Here is a 17,253-nt window from a genome sequence, read left to right as displayed (position 1 = left end):
TTTGTGTTCTGAGCACCCAGTTTCCAACGTGTGGAGTGGGGGCTTCCCCACACATCCAACAAGGTATTCTCAGACACCAGCTGGAGGTCCTACAATTCAACTCAATTCTGACACTATCTACCCAGAGATGGCATCAGATCCCACAGGTTAAGGGTTCAGTCCACAAGATTGTCCCCCCTCCCAATTTAGACGCCAGTTGCAAGTCCAGGTTCTCAGCTGTGCCTCTGACCGACTGGCTATAAATCAGAGGTTCCCAAGACCCTCTCTTCAGGTTCAATTAATTTGCTAGAGTGGCTAATGGAACTCAGTTTACTGACTAGATCACCAAGTTATTGTAAAAGGACATAACTTAGGAACAGCCAGATGGAAGAGATGCATAAGCCAAGGTAGGCACACCACTGTCTCCAAATCTGCACGTGTTCACCAACCTGGAAGCTCTCCAAGCCCCATCCTTTTGGGGTTTTTATGGAGGCCTCAGTACATGGGCATGCTTGATTAAGGCCTTGGCCATTGGTGATCAATTCCCCCGAGCCCCTGTCGCCTCCCCAGAGGTCAGGGGTTGGGGCTGAAACGTCCAACCCTCCAGTTATAGGGTTGGTTCTCGCGGCAACCAGCCCTCATCTTAGGTGACCTAGGAGCATTCCAAAAGTCTCCTCGTTAACACAACAAAGGACACCTTCAGTTGCCTACCAGCCGGTTACACCTTCCCAAGGCCCCCACGTGTACACGCACATACATGTATGCAATTGTGGAAATTAATAAAAGGAACCTCAACTAAATTGGAGTCAGGAAGGCCTGCAAGGGGAGCTCTCACGCCCTATCACACATGGTCAATTACACCAAACAGGAAGAGACAGAGGCTTGCAACTCGGACAGGAAGTACTACTACTTTCCTGCTGAAGGGAGCCTTCTCTTCCCACCCGGCAACAACCCAGCCAATGAGAAGCCGCTGGCCCCCTGATCTGTTACTCCCCGCCAATGGCCTTTCCTTTAGGACGGCCCAGCCCTGCTCCCCCTTTCCTCTATAAAGGCAGCTCTCCTGCTTTGTCTGGATTTGTCTCTGGTCTGCCAGAGCACGCACATCCTGAATTGCAATTCTTTGGGCTATTCCCGAATAAACTCGTTTTGAGATAAAGTAACAGGCAGATTTGCTTTTTAAGTTGACAGGCCCCTGGGGAGTGGAGCGTTCCTGTGCTGTCCGAAAGTGAACCCAGAGCTTGAGCCCCAGTCCAGGTCCCAGCATCTCAGATCAGAGCTGGCGAGTGGGGGAACGCGGCACAAACCGACTCTGTGGCTGCCGGAGAAGGCCCCTTTCCTCCCCGCACGCTCTCCGTTCTGCGTTGGGACCGTGCGCACGCGCGTGTCTGGGGCTGGGGGCTTCCTGACAGCAGGGGGCGGGGGCTCCAGGGAGGAGAGGTCGGCTGGAGGTGACGCACTTTACAGATTGGAACCCTCAGGTTCAGGCAAGTGAGACGACCTCCTAGTCGGGGTCACACCGGCGGGCTGGTGTCCCCTCTTGCGGATGCGGGAGTGCCGCACTCAAGTCACCCGCTGAGTCCGAGTCTCCCCCGGGTTGGGGAACGTCACTGTCTCGGCACCGCCCCGGTCACTAATCCCTCTGGGCTACCGTACGCCCACCGGCTCTTGCCCCAGGCCTGGCCCCGTACCCTCCACGGCCTGACCTCCGGCGTGTCCTTGGGTAAGTCACTTCCTGTCTCAGAGCCTCAGTTTCCTCATTCCAGGCGTGGGGCGCAGCGGCCCCGGGCAGAGCAGCGGACCGTGACGGGCAGCACCCGGCCACCTGGACCCACAGCCCGGCCGCCAGGGGGTGAGGGGGGGCGGGGGGGGGGGGGCCAAGACGGGGCGTGGCCACTGTGGGGCGTGGCCTCGTGGGCGGGGCCAAACGGGAGGTGCGCACTGGCTGTCGCGGAGACGGCGTCGGGGCCGGGGGCGGGGCTGGGGCGAGGGGCGGGGCGAGGGGCAGTGGCGACGTAGCCGACGCCGGAGGGGAGGGGCTCGAGTGGTAGTGGGATGACAGGGCTTACAGCTCAGGTGGCGGCCAAGTCCAGGCGGCGGGGGCGGGACTCAGTGAGGGGCGGAGCTAAGGCCTCCAGAGAACTCAGTATCCCACCCCGGCGGGAGGAAGGCTCGAGGCGCTTGGAGGCCCGTAGCTTCGGAGGCGGGGCTCTGTGGCGACGTCGCGTACGCCGGGGGCGGGGCCTCCCGGGAAGGGGCGGGTTCAGCGGGGGCGTGGCTTGGGGCGCTCCCGGCGACGACGCGTACGCCGGGGGCGGGGCCTCCCGGGAAGGGGCGGGCTCACCGCGGGCGGGGCCGGGAGGGTTGCTCGTGGCGACGACGCGTGCGCCAGGGGCGGGGCCTTCCGGGATGGGGCGGGCCGAGCAAGGCGGGCGGTGGTAACTGGGCCCGCGGGCGGTGGCTAGACGGACAGACTGACAGGTGGACCGCGGCAGGAGGACGGGCTGCGGCGGCCGGGCGCGCCGTGCCGCCGCAATGACAGGTGAGCGCGGGCCGGCCGGTGGTGTCTGCTGTCCCTGGACGTGCGCGCGGCCCGGTGGCCCCCAGGGCCTGGCTGCCCCCACGTCGCCCGGGGCCGCTCCTCGCCGGCGGCCTGGTGACCTTGCCCGCGACCGCCTCCCTGTCGGCGAGACGACGGCAGAGCGGCGACCAGCCCGGGGCCGCGCGGTAGGCGGGGGCCGCCGTCGGGCCCACAAGGGTTCTGGGGGCCGGGGGCCACTAAGCATCTGTGGGTGCAGAGGTGCTGGGGTGGGCATGCAGCCTGACAGAGTGGGAGGTGAAAGTGAAAACGGGCCGGGAGCGCTCTGCGGTCCTCCTGGGCTCCTGGCGGGAGATCCAGAAGCTCCATCCTCAGCCGTAGACGCCACGCCCCAGCAGGCCGTGTGTTCCTGGGCCGTGTGTGGCATCCTTGGGACTCTGTGCTCCCTCCCCGGCCACACCCTTCCGGGGCGATAGACCAGGAGAATCAAGGACCCAGACTGGGCTCCCCAAGGCTTTGTGCTTTTCCCAGGATGAGGTCTCCAGCCCAGCCATCCTCCGAGACCTTCTCTATACTGAGGACCTGCCCGTCATCCTCCTGAGCCCAGCCCAGCAGAGTGACCCTGCTCTATGAACCTTTCTCAGTTGGAGAAGCCCCATTAGGGTGATGGGCTGATGACGGACGAGATCCCATAGCAAGGTGGTCAGGGATTGTGGGGCCTCCCAGAAGCCATGCCTTATTCCTGAGGGCCCCACTCTTCTGCCTGGTGGAGCAGAATTCACCAAGGGGTAGCCCAGGGGGTCAGGGAGACCCCAGAAGTCCCTCTTCTCTCTCCCCACAGCTCACTGGAGTTGCAGCCTGGGTCCTGCACGCGTAGGATTTCATGGGTTGGAACCTGATGACTTCTGGGACACCAGCGTCCCAGCCTAGTCCATAAGAGACCGCAGTTGCCAACTGCTCCCCTGTCGTCTCTCTGAATCCTTTGTATTTGGGGCTGCTGTTTCTGATCACCTACGTGTGCGCGGCCCTATGTCAGGCACGGCCCAACCAGAATTGCTATGGGGGGACACGTGGAATGTTCTCTCTGTGTGGATGAGGAAACAAAAACCCAGTGGCAGAGTCCAGACTAGACCTGTGTCCTGCCCGGCCCCTGATGACCTTTCCTCCTGCCATCTGCTGGGCCTCTAGAGACCTCCCTCATGGCCCTTCATTTTCGGGATGCGGAACTGAGGCCCAGAGAGTGCAGGCCTTGGGGGTCAGATGGGCAGCCGTGCAAGGCTGCATGCTTGGCGTTGCTGGCTCACTGGCCCTGGGTGCTGACAGGGGCCCGCCTCGTGCTAGTTCTGGGGCTTCCATGGTGGGCTGCAGGGTGAGCAAGTGTGGGACACAGTGCATCCTGGAGGCTGGGATGGTGTCTGCACAGGGCCAGCACCGGTGAGGGGTCACCGCAGCTGTGCCTGTTGCTCTGGAAGCATCCCTGCCGTGTGGTGTGCTGGGGGTGAGCAGTCTCAGCTCCACGCCAAGGCCGGGGCGGGTGCTGGGGCAGCAGGGGAAGCTGAGGCCCAAGCATCTGGACTGCAGGGGGGCAGGGTCAGGGGAACTTAGGAAGGCCTCTTGAGGGGAGGACAGTAAGCTGAGCACGAGTTAGTCAGGTGGAAACCACAGGGACAGGTCTTCTTGGCCCCTGGCAGGGGTCCCAGGCAGTACGGTGCAGCCCCCATGGCTCAAGGACGTCGGGGGCCAGGTGAGAGCAGATGGTCCAGCTCCCACAGGGCCTTGAGTGCCAGGCCAGGATAACAGGTTGGGGGCCTGTGGTGCAGCTGGGCAAAGAGGTCGGGGAGATGGGGCTTCGTGAAGGGAGCTGGCAGAGCCTGGTGAGTTTTGTGCCAGAGCGTTCCTCTTCCTTTATTCTATAAAACCCGGCAAAGACTGTTCATCAGGACCCAGGACCAAGGTGGTTGGTTTCCTTTTCCGTGCTTTTTCATGCCTCCAAGTGGCCATCCGGGTGTGGTTTGTGTACACAGCTCACAGCGACTACAGGAAGCACAGGGTGTGGCAAAGCCTGGAGCCTTGGCCCCCAGGCAGTGCCGCCTCGCCGTGCTGCTGTGTTGTGCCATGCCGCTGTGCCAGGTGACTCATGGCTGGGCAGCAGAGGCCTGCAGGGCCTGCTTGGCTAGTGGCCCTCAGGGCGGAGGAGCTGCTGCAGGGTGCTGGCTGCCATCCACTGACAGCCCTTGCCCCTGGGCCTTGGGCCTATGTCCATGCATTCCAGAAATCTTTAGTGAGCACCTACTGTGTGCCGCTCCTGTGCACAGGTGCACACGGTGGGGAGGCAGCGCTAGACAGGATAGCCTCTGGCCTGCCCTTGTGAGCCTGGCCGGGAACAGACATGATGCAGCTAAGTGCACAGTTAATAAGTGTGTCAGTTAGAGGGGCGGAAAGTCTGGATGTCAAGAGATCACCCCAGCACTGACCCACAGATTCATCTGCTTTCACGTGACCCCCATTTGTTCATTAAAATTCAACAATGGAGTTTCCAAATAATATTTCTTTTTAGTTAATAGATTTTACTTTTAGAGCAGTTTTGTTTACAGAAAATTGAGCACATAGCACAGAGGGTCCCATACCACCCCCACCAAGTGTCCTCTGTCCTCAGCGTCTTGCCTTGGTGTGGTGCCTTTGCTACGACTGATGAACCACTGTGCATGCGTTATTACTAACTGAAGTCCGTGGTTCACGGTGTGGTTCACTCCTCGTGCTGTACGTTCTGTGAGTTTTAGAAAGTGCATAATGTCCTAGATCCACCATTACAGTATCATACAGATTAGTTTCACTGCCCTAAATCCTTTGTACTCCGCCTATTCATCCCTCCCTCTTCCCTAACCCCCGTCGACCACCGACCCTTTTACTGTCTCCATAGTTTTGCGTTTTCTGGAATATTGTATAGTTGGAATCATACGTAGTATGTAACCTTTTCGAATTGGCTTCTTTTACTCTTAGCAATATTCACGTAAGTTTCTTACCTATCTTTTCAGATTTCATAGATCTTTTCTTTTTATCACTGAATTATGTTTCATTGTATGGATGAGCCACAGTTTAATTATCCATTCACTTTGTGTGTGTGGTAAAATATGCAGAACATAAAGTTTACCATTTTAACCATTTCAGTGGCATTAAATACATTCACGATGTTGTGAAACCATCATCACTATCCATTTCCAGAGCTTTTTCATCATCCGAAAGAGAGACTCTGCCCCTGTTAAACAGTAACTCCTCTTTCTCCCCTGTTCTCAGCTCCTGGTAATCACTATTCTACTTTCTGCCTCTAGAATGTGCCCATGCTAGGTATTTTACCTAAGTGGAATCATACGACATTGTCCTTTTGTGTTTGACTTATCTCACTGAGCATAATGTTCCCAAGGTTCATCCATGTATTTGAATATTTCATTCCTTTTTATGGCTCTGTAATACTCCATTTTGTGTATATACCGGGTTTGTTTTATCCATTCATCTGTCCGTGGACTTTTGGGTTATTTCTACCTTTTGACTATTGTGACTAATGCTGCAATGAAAATGGGTATGCAAGTATCTCAGTCCTTGCTTTCAGTTCTTTTGGATCTGTACCGAAAAGTGGAATTGCTGGGTCATGTAGTAACTCTGTTTGCCTTTCCCCAGAACTGCTGTACTGTTTTCCACAGTGGCTGTGCCGTTTTACGTGCCCACCAGCAGCGCATGAGAGTTCCAATGTCTCTACATCCTCGTCCATATATATCACACTAATGAGTGTGAAGTGGGATCTCATTGTGGTTTGATTTTCATTTCCCTAATGACTAGTGATGTTAAGCATCTTTTCATGTGCTTAGTAGTCATTTGTATATCTTCTTTAGAGAAATGCCTATTCAAGTCCTTTGCCCATTTTTGAATTGGATTGCTTGGGGGTTTTTTGTTGTGGTGTAGGAGTTCCTTATATATTCTGGATATTAATCCCTTATCAGATATATGATTTATAAATATTTTCTCCCATTGTATGGGTTTTCTTTTGACTCTCTCTCTTTTTTTTTTACCATTCAAACTAGGGTTTATTTCTGGAATAAAGAACTCCTGCAACTCAACAACAACACAAACCACAAACTAGGGTTTATTGTCTCTACTGTTCCATTGGTGGATATGTCTGTCCTTATATTAGGACCACCCTGTTTTGATTACTGTAGCTTTGCAGTAAGTTTTGAAATCAGAAAGTGTGAGTCTTCCAACTTTGTTCTTCCTTTTCAGAATTGTTTTTGCTATGAAAGTCCCTTGAGATTCCATATGAATTTTCGAATGAGTTTTTCTATTTCTGCTAAAAGAAAAAAAAAATTGGGGTTTGAATAGGGATTACATTGAATTTGTAGATCACCTTGATAGGATTATCATTTTCGCAATATTAAGCCTTCCAGTCCATGAACTTGGGACGTCTTTCCATTTGTTTGGGTCTTCTTTAATTTCTTTCAGCAATGTTTTGTAGTTTTCACTGTACCACTCTTTCACTTCCTTGGTTATATTTATTCCTAAATATTTTATTTTGTTTTATTTTTTTTTTGCAGGGGAAGATTCCCCCTAAGCTAACGTCTGTTGCCAATCTTCCTCCTTTTTTCCTTTTTTCCCCTGCAAAGCCCCCGTACATACTTGTATATAGTGGTAAGTCTTTCTGGTTCTTCTGTGTGAGCCACTGCCACAGCATGGCTGCTGACAGATGGGTGGTGTTGCTCCACGCTGGGGAACTGAACCTGGACTGCCGAAGTGGCGTGCACTGAACTTTAGCTGTGAGGCTATCAGGGCCGGCTCGATATTTTATTCCTTTTTTTTTTTTGAGGAAGGTTAGCTTTGCCACCAGTCCTCCCCTTTTTGCCGAGGAAGACTGGCCCTGAGCTAACATCTGTGCCCATCTTCCTCTACTTTATATGTGGGATGCCTGCCACAGCATGGCTTGACAAGTGGTGCATAGTTCTGCACCTGGGATCTGAACTGTTGAACCCGAGGCCACTGAAGCGGAATGTGCGAACTTAACCACTGTGCCACCGGGCCAGCCCCAATATTTTATTCTTTTTGACATTATTGTAAATGGAATTGTTTTCTTATTTTCTTTTTTGGATTGTTCATTGTTTGTGTATAGAAATACAACTGATTTTTTTTTAAAATGGACTGACTATAGAACCCTTTTTTTTTGGAAGAAGATTAGCCCTGAACTAACATCCACTGCCAATCCTCCTCTTTTTGCTGAGGAAGACTGGCCCTGAGCTAACATCTGTGCCCATCTTCCTGTACTTTATATGTGGGACACCGCCACAGCATGGCTTGACAAGCGGTGCATAGGTCCATACCCGGGATCTGAACTTGCAAACCCCGGGCTGCCAAAGTGGAACATGTGAACCACTGTGCCACCAGGCCAGCCCCAGAACACTGTTTTTTTTTCTTGGGAAGATTCGCTCTGAGCTAACATCTGTTGCCAATCTTCCTCTGTTTTTTTCTCCCTGAAGCCCCAGTACATAGTTGTACATTTTAGTTGTGAGTCCTTCTAGTTCTGTGTGAGCTGCTGCCACAGCATGGCTACTGACAGATGAGTGGTGTGGTTCCACGCCTGGGAACCAAACCCAGGCCGCCGAAGCAGAGCACGCCGAACTTTAACCATTAGGTCGTTAGGGCTGGCTCGAAATGCAACTGATTTTTGTGTGTTGATTTGGTATCATGCTACTTTGCTGAATTCCCTCTAACAGTTGTTTTTTAAAAATCTGAGGCATTTTCTATATATAAGATCATGTCGGTCATCTGCAAACAGATAATTTTACTTCTTCCTTTCAATTTGGATGCCTTTTATTTCCTTTTTTTGCCTAATTTATCTGTTGAACTTCCAGTACTGTGTCAAATAGAAGTGGTGAGAGTGGGTAGCCTTGTCTGATCTTAGAAAAGCTTTTAGTCTTTCACCATTCACAATGATATTTTCTGTAGGCTTTTATTATATGACCTTTATCATGTTGAGGAGGTTTTCTTCTATTCCTAATTTTTTTTCTTTAATCAAGAAATAGTGTTGAATTTTGTCGAATGCTTTTTCTCCATCCCTTGAGATGATCGTGTGTGTTTCCCCCTTTGTTCTATTAACGTGGTGTATTACGTTGATGGATTTTCATATGTTGAACCATCCTTGCAGTCCATGAATAAATCCCACTTGGTCATGATATATAATCCTTTTAATATTTTGCTGTATTCAATTTTCTAATATTTTGTGGAGGATTTTTGCATTGATGTTCATAAGGGATGTTGGTTGTAGTTTTCTTTTCTCAGAGTGTCCTTGTCTGGCTTTGGTATCAGGGTACTGCTGGCCTCAAACAATGAGTTAGGAAGTAAGTGTTCCCTCCTTTCCAATTTTTTTGAAGAGTTTGAGAAGAATTGGTGTTAATTCTTTAAGTGTTGGTAGAATTCACTAGCAAAGCCATCTGGTCCTGGGCTTTTATATGTTGAGACAATTTTGATTACTGATTTAATCTCCTTACTAGTTATAGGTCTATTCAGATTTTCTATTTCCTCATGATTCAGTTTTGGTAGATTTTGTGTTTTTAGAATTGTGTCCAGGTCATCTAAGTTGTCTAGTTCGTTGGCGTACAATGTTCATAGTATTCTCTTATGCTCCTTTTTATTTCTGTAAAATTGGCAGTAATGGTCCCACTTTCATTTCTGATGTTAGTAGTTTGAGTCTTCTCTCTTTTTTTCTTTGTCACTCTAGCTAACAGTTTGTCAATTTTGTTGATCTTTTCAAAGAACCAGCTGTTGGTTTTGTTGATTTTTTCTGATTTTCTGTTTTCTGTTGCGTCTGTCTTCACTTTGGCCTTCATGATGTCCCCTTCTGCCAGCTTTGGGTTTAGTTTGCTCTCCCTTTTGTAGTTCCTTAAGTGGAACATTAAGTTACTGGTTTGAGATCTTTCTTCTTTTTTAATGCGTTTACAGCTGTAAATTTCTCTCTCAACACTGCTTTCACTGCATTCCTTAAGTTTTGGTATTCTGTGTTTTTATTTTCATTTGTCTCAAGGTATTAGTTTCCCTCATGATTTCTTCCTTGATCCATTGGTTGTTTAATTTCCATGTAATTGTGTATTTTCCAGTGTTCTTTCTGTTATTGATTTCTAGCTTTATTCCATGTGATCAGAAAAGATCTTTTGTATGATTTCAGTCTTTTAAAATCTATTAAGACTTGTTTTGTGGCCAGACTTGTTTTGTGATCTATCCTGGAGAATGTTCCCTGTGCACTTGAGGATAACGTATATTCTGCTGCTGTCGGGTGGAGTGTTCTGTACGTGTCTGTTAGGTAGCGTTGGTTTGTGAGGCTGTTCACATCCTCTGTTTCCTTACTGATCTGCTGTCTGGTTGTTCTGTTACTGAAAATGGGGTATTAAAGTTTCCAGCTATTATTGTGAGGCTGTCTGTTCCTCCCTTCGGTTTTGCCAGTGTTTGCTACATATATCTTGGGTCTCTGATATTTGGTGCACATGTTTGTTATATCTTCTGGTGAATTTACTCTTTTATTAACATATAATGTGCTTCTTTGTCTCTTTAACAGTTTTTTACTTAGTATCTGTTCTTTCTCATATGACTATAGCCACTAAGCTGTCTTTTGGTTACTATTTGCATGGAATAGCTTTCTCCGTTCTTTTACTTTCAGCCTATTTGTGTCTTCGGATCTAAAGTGAGTCTTTTGAAGATACCATATAGTTGAGTCTTATTTTTTCCAATCCTGAGAGGAAAAAAACTCTTTTTCTCTTCTACTCCTACACACACACACTCATACTTCTAACACTTCTGGTCACAAAGTGTGTGATTTTCCTCCCCACCAAGCAATTCTCCAGTTCTCCGTGGACACCACCTGGGGGTCCTACAATTTAACTCAGTCTGACACTGTCTATCCAGAGGCTGAGGGCTCAGTCCCGCAGGACTGCTTCCAGTTCAGATGCCAGTTACAGGTTCAGGTTGTCAGCTGAACTGAGCCAGCTTCTGATTGACTCATGACACCCCTTCCTCAGGTTTGGTCGTCTGCTAGAACAGCTCCCAGAACTAAGGGAAACACTTTACTTACTATTGCCGATTTATTAGAAGGATATTTCAAAGGATACAGATGAACATCCAGCTGGAAGAGATGCACAGGGCAGGCCTGTGGGAAGGGGCGCAGAGTATCCATGCCCCTCCCAGGTGGGCCGCCCTCCTAGCACCTGCACGTGTTCACTGACCGCAAGTGCACCACCTTGTCCTTTGGGTTTTTATGGAGTCTTCATTATGTAGATGTGACTGGTTAAATCATCGGCCATTGGGGATTGATTCAACCTCCAGCCCCTCTGCCCTCCTGGGAGGCTGGGGGTGGGGGGATGCAGAGGGCCGAAAGTCCCACCCCTCCCATCCTGGGGTTGGTTCCTGGTGACCAGCTCCCAGCCTGTGGTTATTTAGGGGCTTTGCAGAAGTCGCCTCATTAACACACACTCAGATGAAGTTGAATGGGGCTCGGGGCTCGTTATGAGTAACAAAAGATACCCTTTCCCCTGGCTTTTAGCACTTAGGAAGTTCCAAGGGTTTTAGAAACTGTGTGCCAGGAAGTGGGATGAAGACCAAGTCTGTGTTTCTTATTGTAAATCACAGTATCGCAAGTCCATTCTGCTGATCTTGTCTCCTGGTTGGAGAGTTGACTCCATTTACATTTAGGCGAGGACTAACTGTGCTGCCTTTGTGCTGTTTGTCTTTTGTACGTCTTGTAGCCTAAAGTCCTTCATTTCTTCTAGTACTGCTTTTGTGTTTAGTTGATTTTCTGTGGTAAGACGTTTTTCTTTTCTTTTTTTTGTGAGGAAGATTGTCACTGAGCTAACATCTTCCTCTATTTTATGTGGGACACTGCCACAGCATGGCTTGATGAGTGGTGTGTAGGTCCATGCCCGGGATCCGACCCTACAAATCCTAGGCCGCTGAAGCGGAGCGCATGAAATTAACCACTACACCACTGGGCTGGCCCCCATTTTGATTTGGGTTTGTGTATATTCTGTGGACATATTTCTTGTGGTTACCATGAGGATTACTTGTAACGTTCTAAAGTTATAACTGTCTAATTTGAATTGATACCAACTTCAATTATATACAAAGCTTGACTCCTCTGCAATCCTGCCTGCCCTTTGCCCTTCCTCAGGCCTGGCTATTTCCAGAGGGCCCTGCGGGGACCCGTGGGCAGCGGCCCTCGGCCTCTCTGAGTTTATTTTCTGTGGGAAGCTCTCAGGTGCAGAAGAGAGAGCCCAGAGGCTCCGCTCTGCTTTTCAGAACTCTGGACCATTCTTGCCGCCCCACCCCCATCCCCATCTTCTGGCGAGGGGTCAGGAGGCCCCGGAGGCCCCGGGGCTCTGAGCTGTGTGCCAAGCCCACGGGGCTAGGATGTCAGCAGTTGTCCAGCTGTTTGCAGTGAGTGCGCCTCCCGTGTGCTGGAATGCCTTGCTGGGAGGGGTCTGCGCCAACGCCACGTCCTGTGTGTGGAACTCGCCACTCCCTCTTCAGGCCACGCTGGCTCATGCCCTCTGCACTCTCTGCTTCTGTTTCAGAGCAGACCTACTGTGACCGCCTGGTCCAGGACACGCCTTTCCTCACGGGCCCTGGGCGCCTGAGTGAGCAGCAGGTGGACAGGATCATCCTCCAGCTGAACCGCTACTACCCCCAGATCCTCAGCAACAAGGACGCGGAAAAGGTGCCGAGGGGTGGGCCAGAGGCTGCTCTCCTGCCCCTCCTTTCTGGGCTGGAGAGAGCGGGAGGCAGGACAGCTCCGAGGTGGAAGCTTGTCTCCTGGGGGTGCCCTTGGATCCAGAACATCAGCTCTCTGAGCCTCAGTGTCTTCATATGTCATCGGGAGGTGCTGGGGGGAATCACAGGAGACAACACATGACAGCACGCCACAAACCTGGGAGGAGGAGCCGGGGGAGGTGAGGAGGGAGGGGGCAGGGAGAGGTGAGGAGGGAGGGGAGTGAGGGGAGGTGAGGAGGGAGGGCAGGGGGGAGGGCTGGGGTGGGAGAGGAAGCAGGGAGAGGTGAGGGAGGAGGGCAGGGGGGAGGTGAGGCGGGAGGGGAGCAGGGGGAGGGCTGGGGTAGGAGGGGAAGCGGGGGAAGGTGAGGGAGGGAGCAGGGGAAGGTGAAGGAAGAGAACAGGGGGAGGGCTGGGTTAGGAAGGGGAGGACTGGGTTAGGAGGGGGAGGAGCAGGAGGAAGTGAGGAGGAAGGGGGCGAGAAGGCTGGGGTGGGAGGGGGAGCAGGGGAGGTGAGGAGGGAGGGGGCAGGAGGAGGGCTGGGGTGGGAGAGGGAGCAGGGGGAGGTGAGGAGGCTGGGGCAGGGGTACAGGCCAGGCTCCACCCCTGAGGTACAGGGCTCTTCACTCCACCTCTTCTGAAGGTGCAGAATGTGCACCTTTGGGGTGGGACCAGCCCCTCCTGGTCGGGGCCCTGGGTGAGATTGCCCAGCACGTGTCTGGCTCCCCGAGGGGTGGAGTGTGGGTGCCAGAGAGCAGCCTGCCTCCCAGCTGGGTGACTGAGTGAGCCCTTCCTTCTGGGAGCTGCAGCTTCCTCCCTTGGCACAGGGTGACAGTGCCACATGCAGGGCCGTCCGGATGGTTGGGCCCTCTCTTGGGGATGGGTGAGGTTGATCCCTGACAGAACTGGAGTCCACATGAGCCTTGCTCCTAGCCCAGATGCTTCTCAAGTTATGAAAGCATAGTACAGTAGGTTTAAAAGGGCTCAAATTTATATCTTGTAATTAAGAGTCTAATATACGTCCATTGTAAAAAAGTTTGAAGTTCCAGACGTTTCTACAAGGAAAAGGAAACTACACATACCCACACATGCCTCTCTTCATAGGTACCTGGCCCCTGCCACAGTCCGCTTTGTAAGTTCTGCACTTCTGTGGTTCAGCTCGTGTTCCATGTAGAATGGTACGCTGCCACCAGGTGGCAGCACGGGGCCACGGCTTCCAGGTCCTGGAGTGTCAATACCAAGAGCCCTGTCCACCGACCTTTAGAACCACACCTTTCTCAGTTACACGCGTCAAAAGAATCAGAATTTTTCTCCTTGACCCTGAATTGTTTTTTAAATACTTGAGTCATATTCCTCTAGACTGTAAACTACAAGAAGTTATCATGCCGTCACCTCACTGGTTGTCTGTGATGAGCCCACTGTGTGGGTTTCTTATTGCCTTTTTACAAATCAGGAAACCGAATTTTAGGGGTGAAGCGACTTGCTGAAGTCACACGGCAAGCCGCTAAGTCGCCACACTTGGAATAATGTCGCCGCCATCTTTCTTGGTGACCTCTGGCCTCCACAGGGAGTGCAAGGGTGGTGTGTGCTGTGAATGTGAATGTGGCTCCGTCGCCGCCTCCCAGGTGTGCCGAGCTCCCAGGTGGCAGGCCAGGCGTCGCCCCCCACCTGGAAGCCGGAGTCCCAGCTGCCCCACAGCCGCCTTGGGCCCGGCCCCTCCCACCTGACCTTCCTTGCGCCCCTGCCGTCCCCAGTTCCGGAGCCCCAAGGCATCCCTGCGCATGCGGCTCTGCGACCTCCTGGGCCACCTGCAGCGGAGCGGTGAGCGGGACTGCCAGGAGTTTTACCGCGCCCTGTACATCCACGCCCAGCCCCTGCACAGCCGTCTGCCCAGCCGGCACGCCCTGCGTAAGTGTGCGGCTGGTCCCCAGGCCTCGGCCCCACCCACTCGGGCCCTCGCCAGAGACCACCTCTGCCCGGGTCTCGAGTGGCCCCCAGAGAGAGGAGAGGGTGTTCGGGGCGGCGCAGGTGTCTCTCCCCGTCTCTCTCTGTGTCCCTGTCTCTCCACCTCTATCTCGGTCTCTTGTGCCAGTTTTTGCACAGAAGGCGCATCACGTCCATGGGGCTCTGCCCCTCCCCTCTGTAACTGGTGCAGCTGGGCATCCTTGCACTTCTGATGTCAGCAGCTCCCAGCTGTGGGTGGTGCCCGCCTGTGTGAACTGACCCTTGCGGGGAGTACCGAGGTTGCGTCCACCCCTCCCCCAGCTGGACCACAGCGTGTGGGTGTTTCTGTGGAACAGTCTCAGGCATGAATGGCTGGTCAAGGGCACGTGCATTTGGGTCTAGAGGGTTCTGCCCTTGGGCCTAGGAGGCACATGAGTCCTGCAGGATCCTCTGAGCTGCTGGGATGGGGAAGGGGAGGTACAGAGGGGATGGCAGCTCAGTCCTGAGGCCCCTGTGCCCTCGTCCCCAGGAAGAGTGGTGGCTGTCCCTTGATCCTCACATTCGAGAGGCTGGAGACCCCAAGGGACAAGGAATGGGAGTGGCTGACCCCAGGCCACTCAGCCCGGCCCGGGGACAGCGTCTCTGACCCCGAGGACAGGCCAGCAGGACTGAGCCCTGAGCTCTGGCACAGGGTGGTCCTTTCACGCCAGCTGTCGGGGCCCCACAGCCCTGGTGGGAGTCAAGCACCTTCTGGGTTCCCTGGTGCCCTCAGGGCCGGCCAGCAGTTGGCTGGCTGGGGAGCTCCCGGGAGGTCTGGGGAGAGGGGGGCCCCCTGCCCTCATGTGGATGTGCTCAGACTTTGGACAGGCAGATATTCATGCTGCCTTTGGTGCCTCGTGGCTGCCAGGGAACGATGGTCCCCCACCCCGTGGCTCTCCAGGTCCCAGGAAGTGGACAAAAGGCAAAGACCCAAAACTGCAGGGTTCCGCGAGTCTGGTCACAGGGTCCCCTCCCCAACGCTGGCACTGACTCCCCAAATGCAGCCCCGTGGAGGGCTCGGTGCCGCACAGCCTGGTCCAGCCCTGCCTGGGGACCTGGGGGGTCCCCGGGGGTCCTGGCAGCCCCCTTGGTTCCTGCAGCCAGGGCACCGCCTTCGCCATTGGCTGCCGACTAACCGTGCTCTGTGATTTTGTTTCCAGAGGACTCAGATTGCACAGAGCTAGACTCGGGCGCTGCAAGTGGCGAACTCAGTGACAGGGGTAACCGCCTCCCGCGTCCTCCACCCCTGCCCCCCAACCCAGGGCTCCATCTCCACCGCGGGGGCTTCTCCACTCCAAGTCGGGCTCTGTTCCTGGCTTCCCGTTGGACAGACCCCCCAGGGTGCTCGCTGGGGGCATCCCTGCCAGGCTGACCTTCCCCCCTCCGGGCTTGGGCAGCCGCTCATGCACGTGTCTCCCCAGGACCCGTGGCCTTCCTGGCCTGCCTCGGCCTGGCCGCAGGGCTGGCGCTGCTCCTCTACTGCTGCCCTCCAGGTGCGTGCCCCCGACCCCAGGAGAGGGGCCCCCACCCTGGGCCTGCTGCCCCCAGCCCCCACGTGCCCGGGCTCGCTGCTTACTCGGCTCTGCAGGAAGGCCCCGAGTCCCCGGCCTCCCCACACCTCACCTGCACAGTGGGGCTGTGGCAGGGGCCCCCTTGCAGGACACGGGACAGGTAGGGGGTGTGGGGCCGGAGCGACCAGGCCCAGCCCTGAGTGGCCACCAACCCCAGGGGTCAGAGTGACAGTCCTTTGCAGGAGGAGGGGTGCAGCTGGGGCTCTGGGGTTAGGAGGCCCTGCCCCACATGGGGTCTAGAATAGGGCACCCCGCAGTCTGGGGTCCCCCCATTGGACGAGAGGACCCAGCCAAGGCCCCCTCCTTGCGGCCCAGCATGGTGGCCTTGCTGTCCCTTTCCTGCCACACTGAGCTTGTCGAGGTCCTGGGGAGCCACTGCCGAGCAGGCCCGCATGGTTGGGGGACCTGTCCCTCAGGTGTGGGGCTGGCGATGCCATGAGGCCGGGAGGAGGTGCTGTGGTGGCAGTTCTGAGACCCCTTGTCTTGCAGACCCCAAGGTGCTGCCGGGGTCCCGGCGCGTCCTGGGCTTCTCCCCTGTCATCATCGACAGGCACGTCAGCCGCTTCCTGCTGACCTTCCTCACAGACGACCTGGGGGGGCTCTGACAGACCCCAGGCCCACCCATCGCCCACCAAAGAACGCCGCCCAGGAGCCTGCTTTTTTTCTAAATGCTTATTTTTCACTATTTATAACTTGTGTAAGAAGCACTTCACCTTCGCCTCATAAAGGTGCTCAATGATATTAAATGTTCGAGTCTTGTCCCTTCTCAGGAGTGTTTTCTGGATGATTCTGACACTGACCCTGAGGGCTCTTGGTGTCCTGTGTCCAGCCTGCTGCTCAGGCCACCCACCCCTGCCATCCCCCCACGCCCACCCCTAGATGTTCCCCCACCTCACTATCCCCCAGACGTCCCTCTGCCCTCCGTCCATGGCCCTCCTGCTGCTTCTCTCCTGAGCTCCTGCCTCCCCACCTCGAGCTCTGCCCATTGCCTCTCCTTCCCCAGCCCAAGCCCCATGGGGAGCATGGGCCGTGGACGTAGGGGCGCCAGCCACACACCCTGTGATGCCCGGTGCCACGGGGGTTAACTTGATTTCTCACAGGAGCCCCAGCAGGTGGGAGCTGCTGTCCCCGATTTCCTGATGAGGAAACAGGCCGAGAGGGGAGGTCACTCAGCCAGGAAAGGGGGACTGGCATGTGACCTCGTTCCTTTCCTGTGACACATCCCGAGGAGGACCCCTCCCCCCACCGGCTCCCTTGGCCCCATTCAGTTACCAGAGCTGGCACCTCGGTCCCAGCCCCTGCCTGGCTCTGCAGACCTGGGATGGGCTCGGGGGTCTGGGGCGGGTTCGCAGGCTCACAGGAGTATAGTAAGTACCGTCAGAGCCTGGAAATGAA

At 54.2% G+C, this 17,253-nt stretch overlaps 1 protein-coding gene across 2 annotated transcripts; it reads left to right on the top strand.

Annotated features, from left to right (window-relative positions):
- Positions 1-2,302: 2,302 nt before the first annotated feature.
- Positions 2,303-16,624, top strand: CARD19 (caspase recruitment domain family member 19). 2 transcript variants are annotated; one of them, XM_023627610.2, is made up of 6 exons: positions 2,303-2,518; positions 12,112-12,254; positions 14,059-14,212; positions 15,448-15,507; positions 15,709-15,780; positions 16,348-16,624. In XM_023627610.2, exons 1-6 carry the CDS (start codon positions 2,512-2,514, stop codon positions 16,461-16,463), a joined length of 552 nt encoding a protein of 183 aa, XP_023483378.1. In that variant the 5' UTR covers positions 2,303-2,511; the 3' UTR covers positions 16,464-16,624. The 2 variants fall into 2 exon arrangements, with proteins under 2 accessions (XP_023483378.1, XP_070104773.1); XM_070248672.1 differs by having other exon boundaries at positions 2,388-2,703; positions 12,117-12,254.
- Positions 16,625-17,253: the final 629 nt, after the last annotated feature.

Source organism: Equus caballus, chromosome 23 (assembly GCF_041296265.1).
Source record: "Equus caballus isolate H_3958 breed thoroughbred chromosome 23, TB-T2T, whole genome shotgun sequence".
NCBI lineage: Eukaryota > Metazoa > Chordata > Mammalia > Perissodactyla > Equidae > Equus > Equus caballus.
The sequence above is the reverse complement of the archived record's forward strand: the minus strand, read 5'-3'. Positions and strand labels throughout refer to the sequence as shown.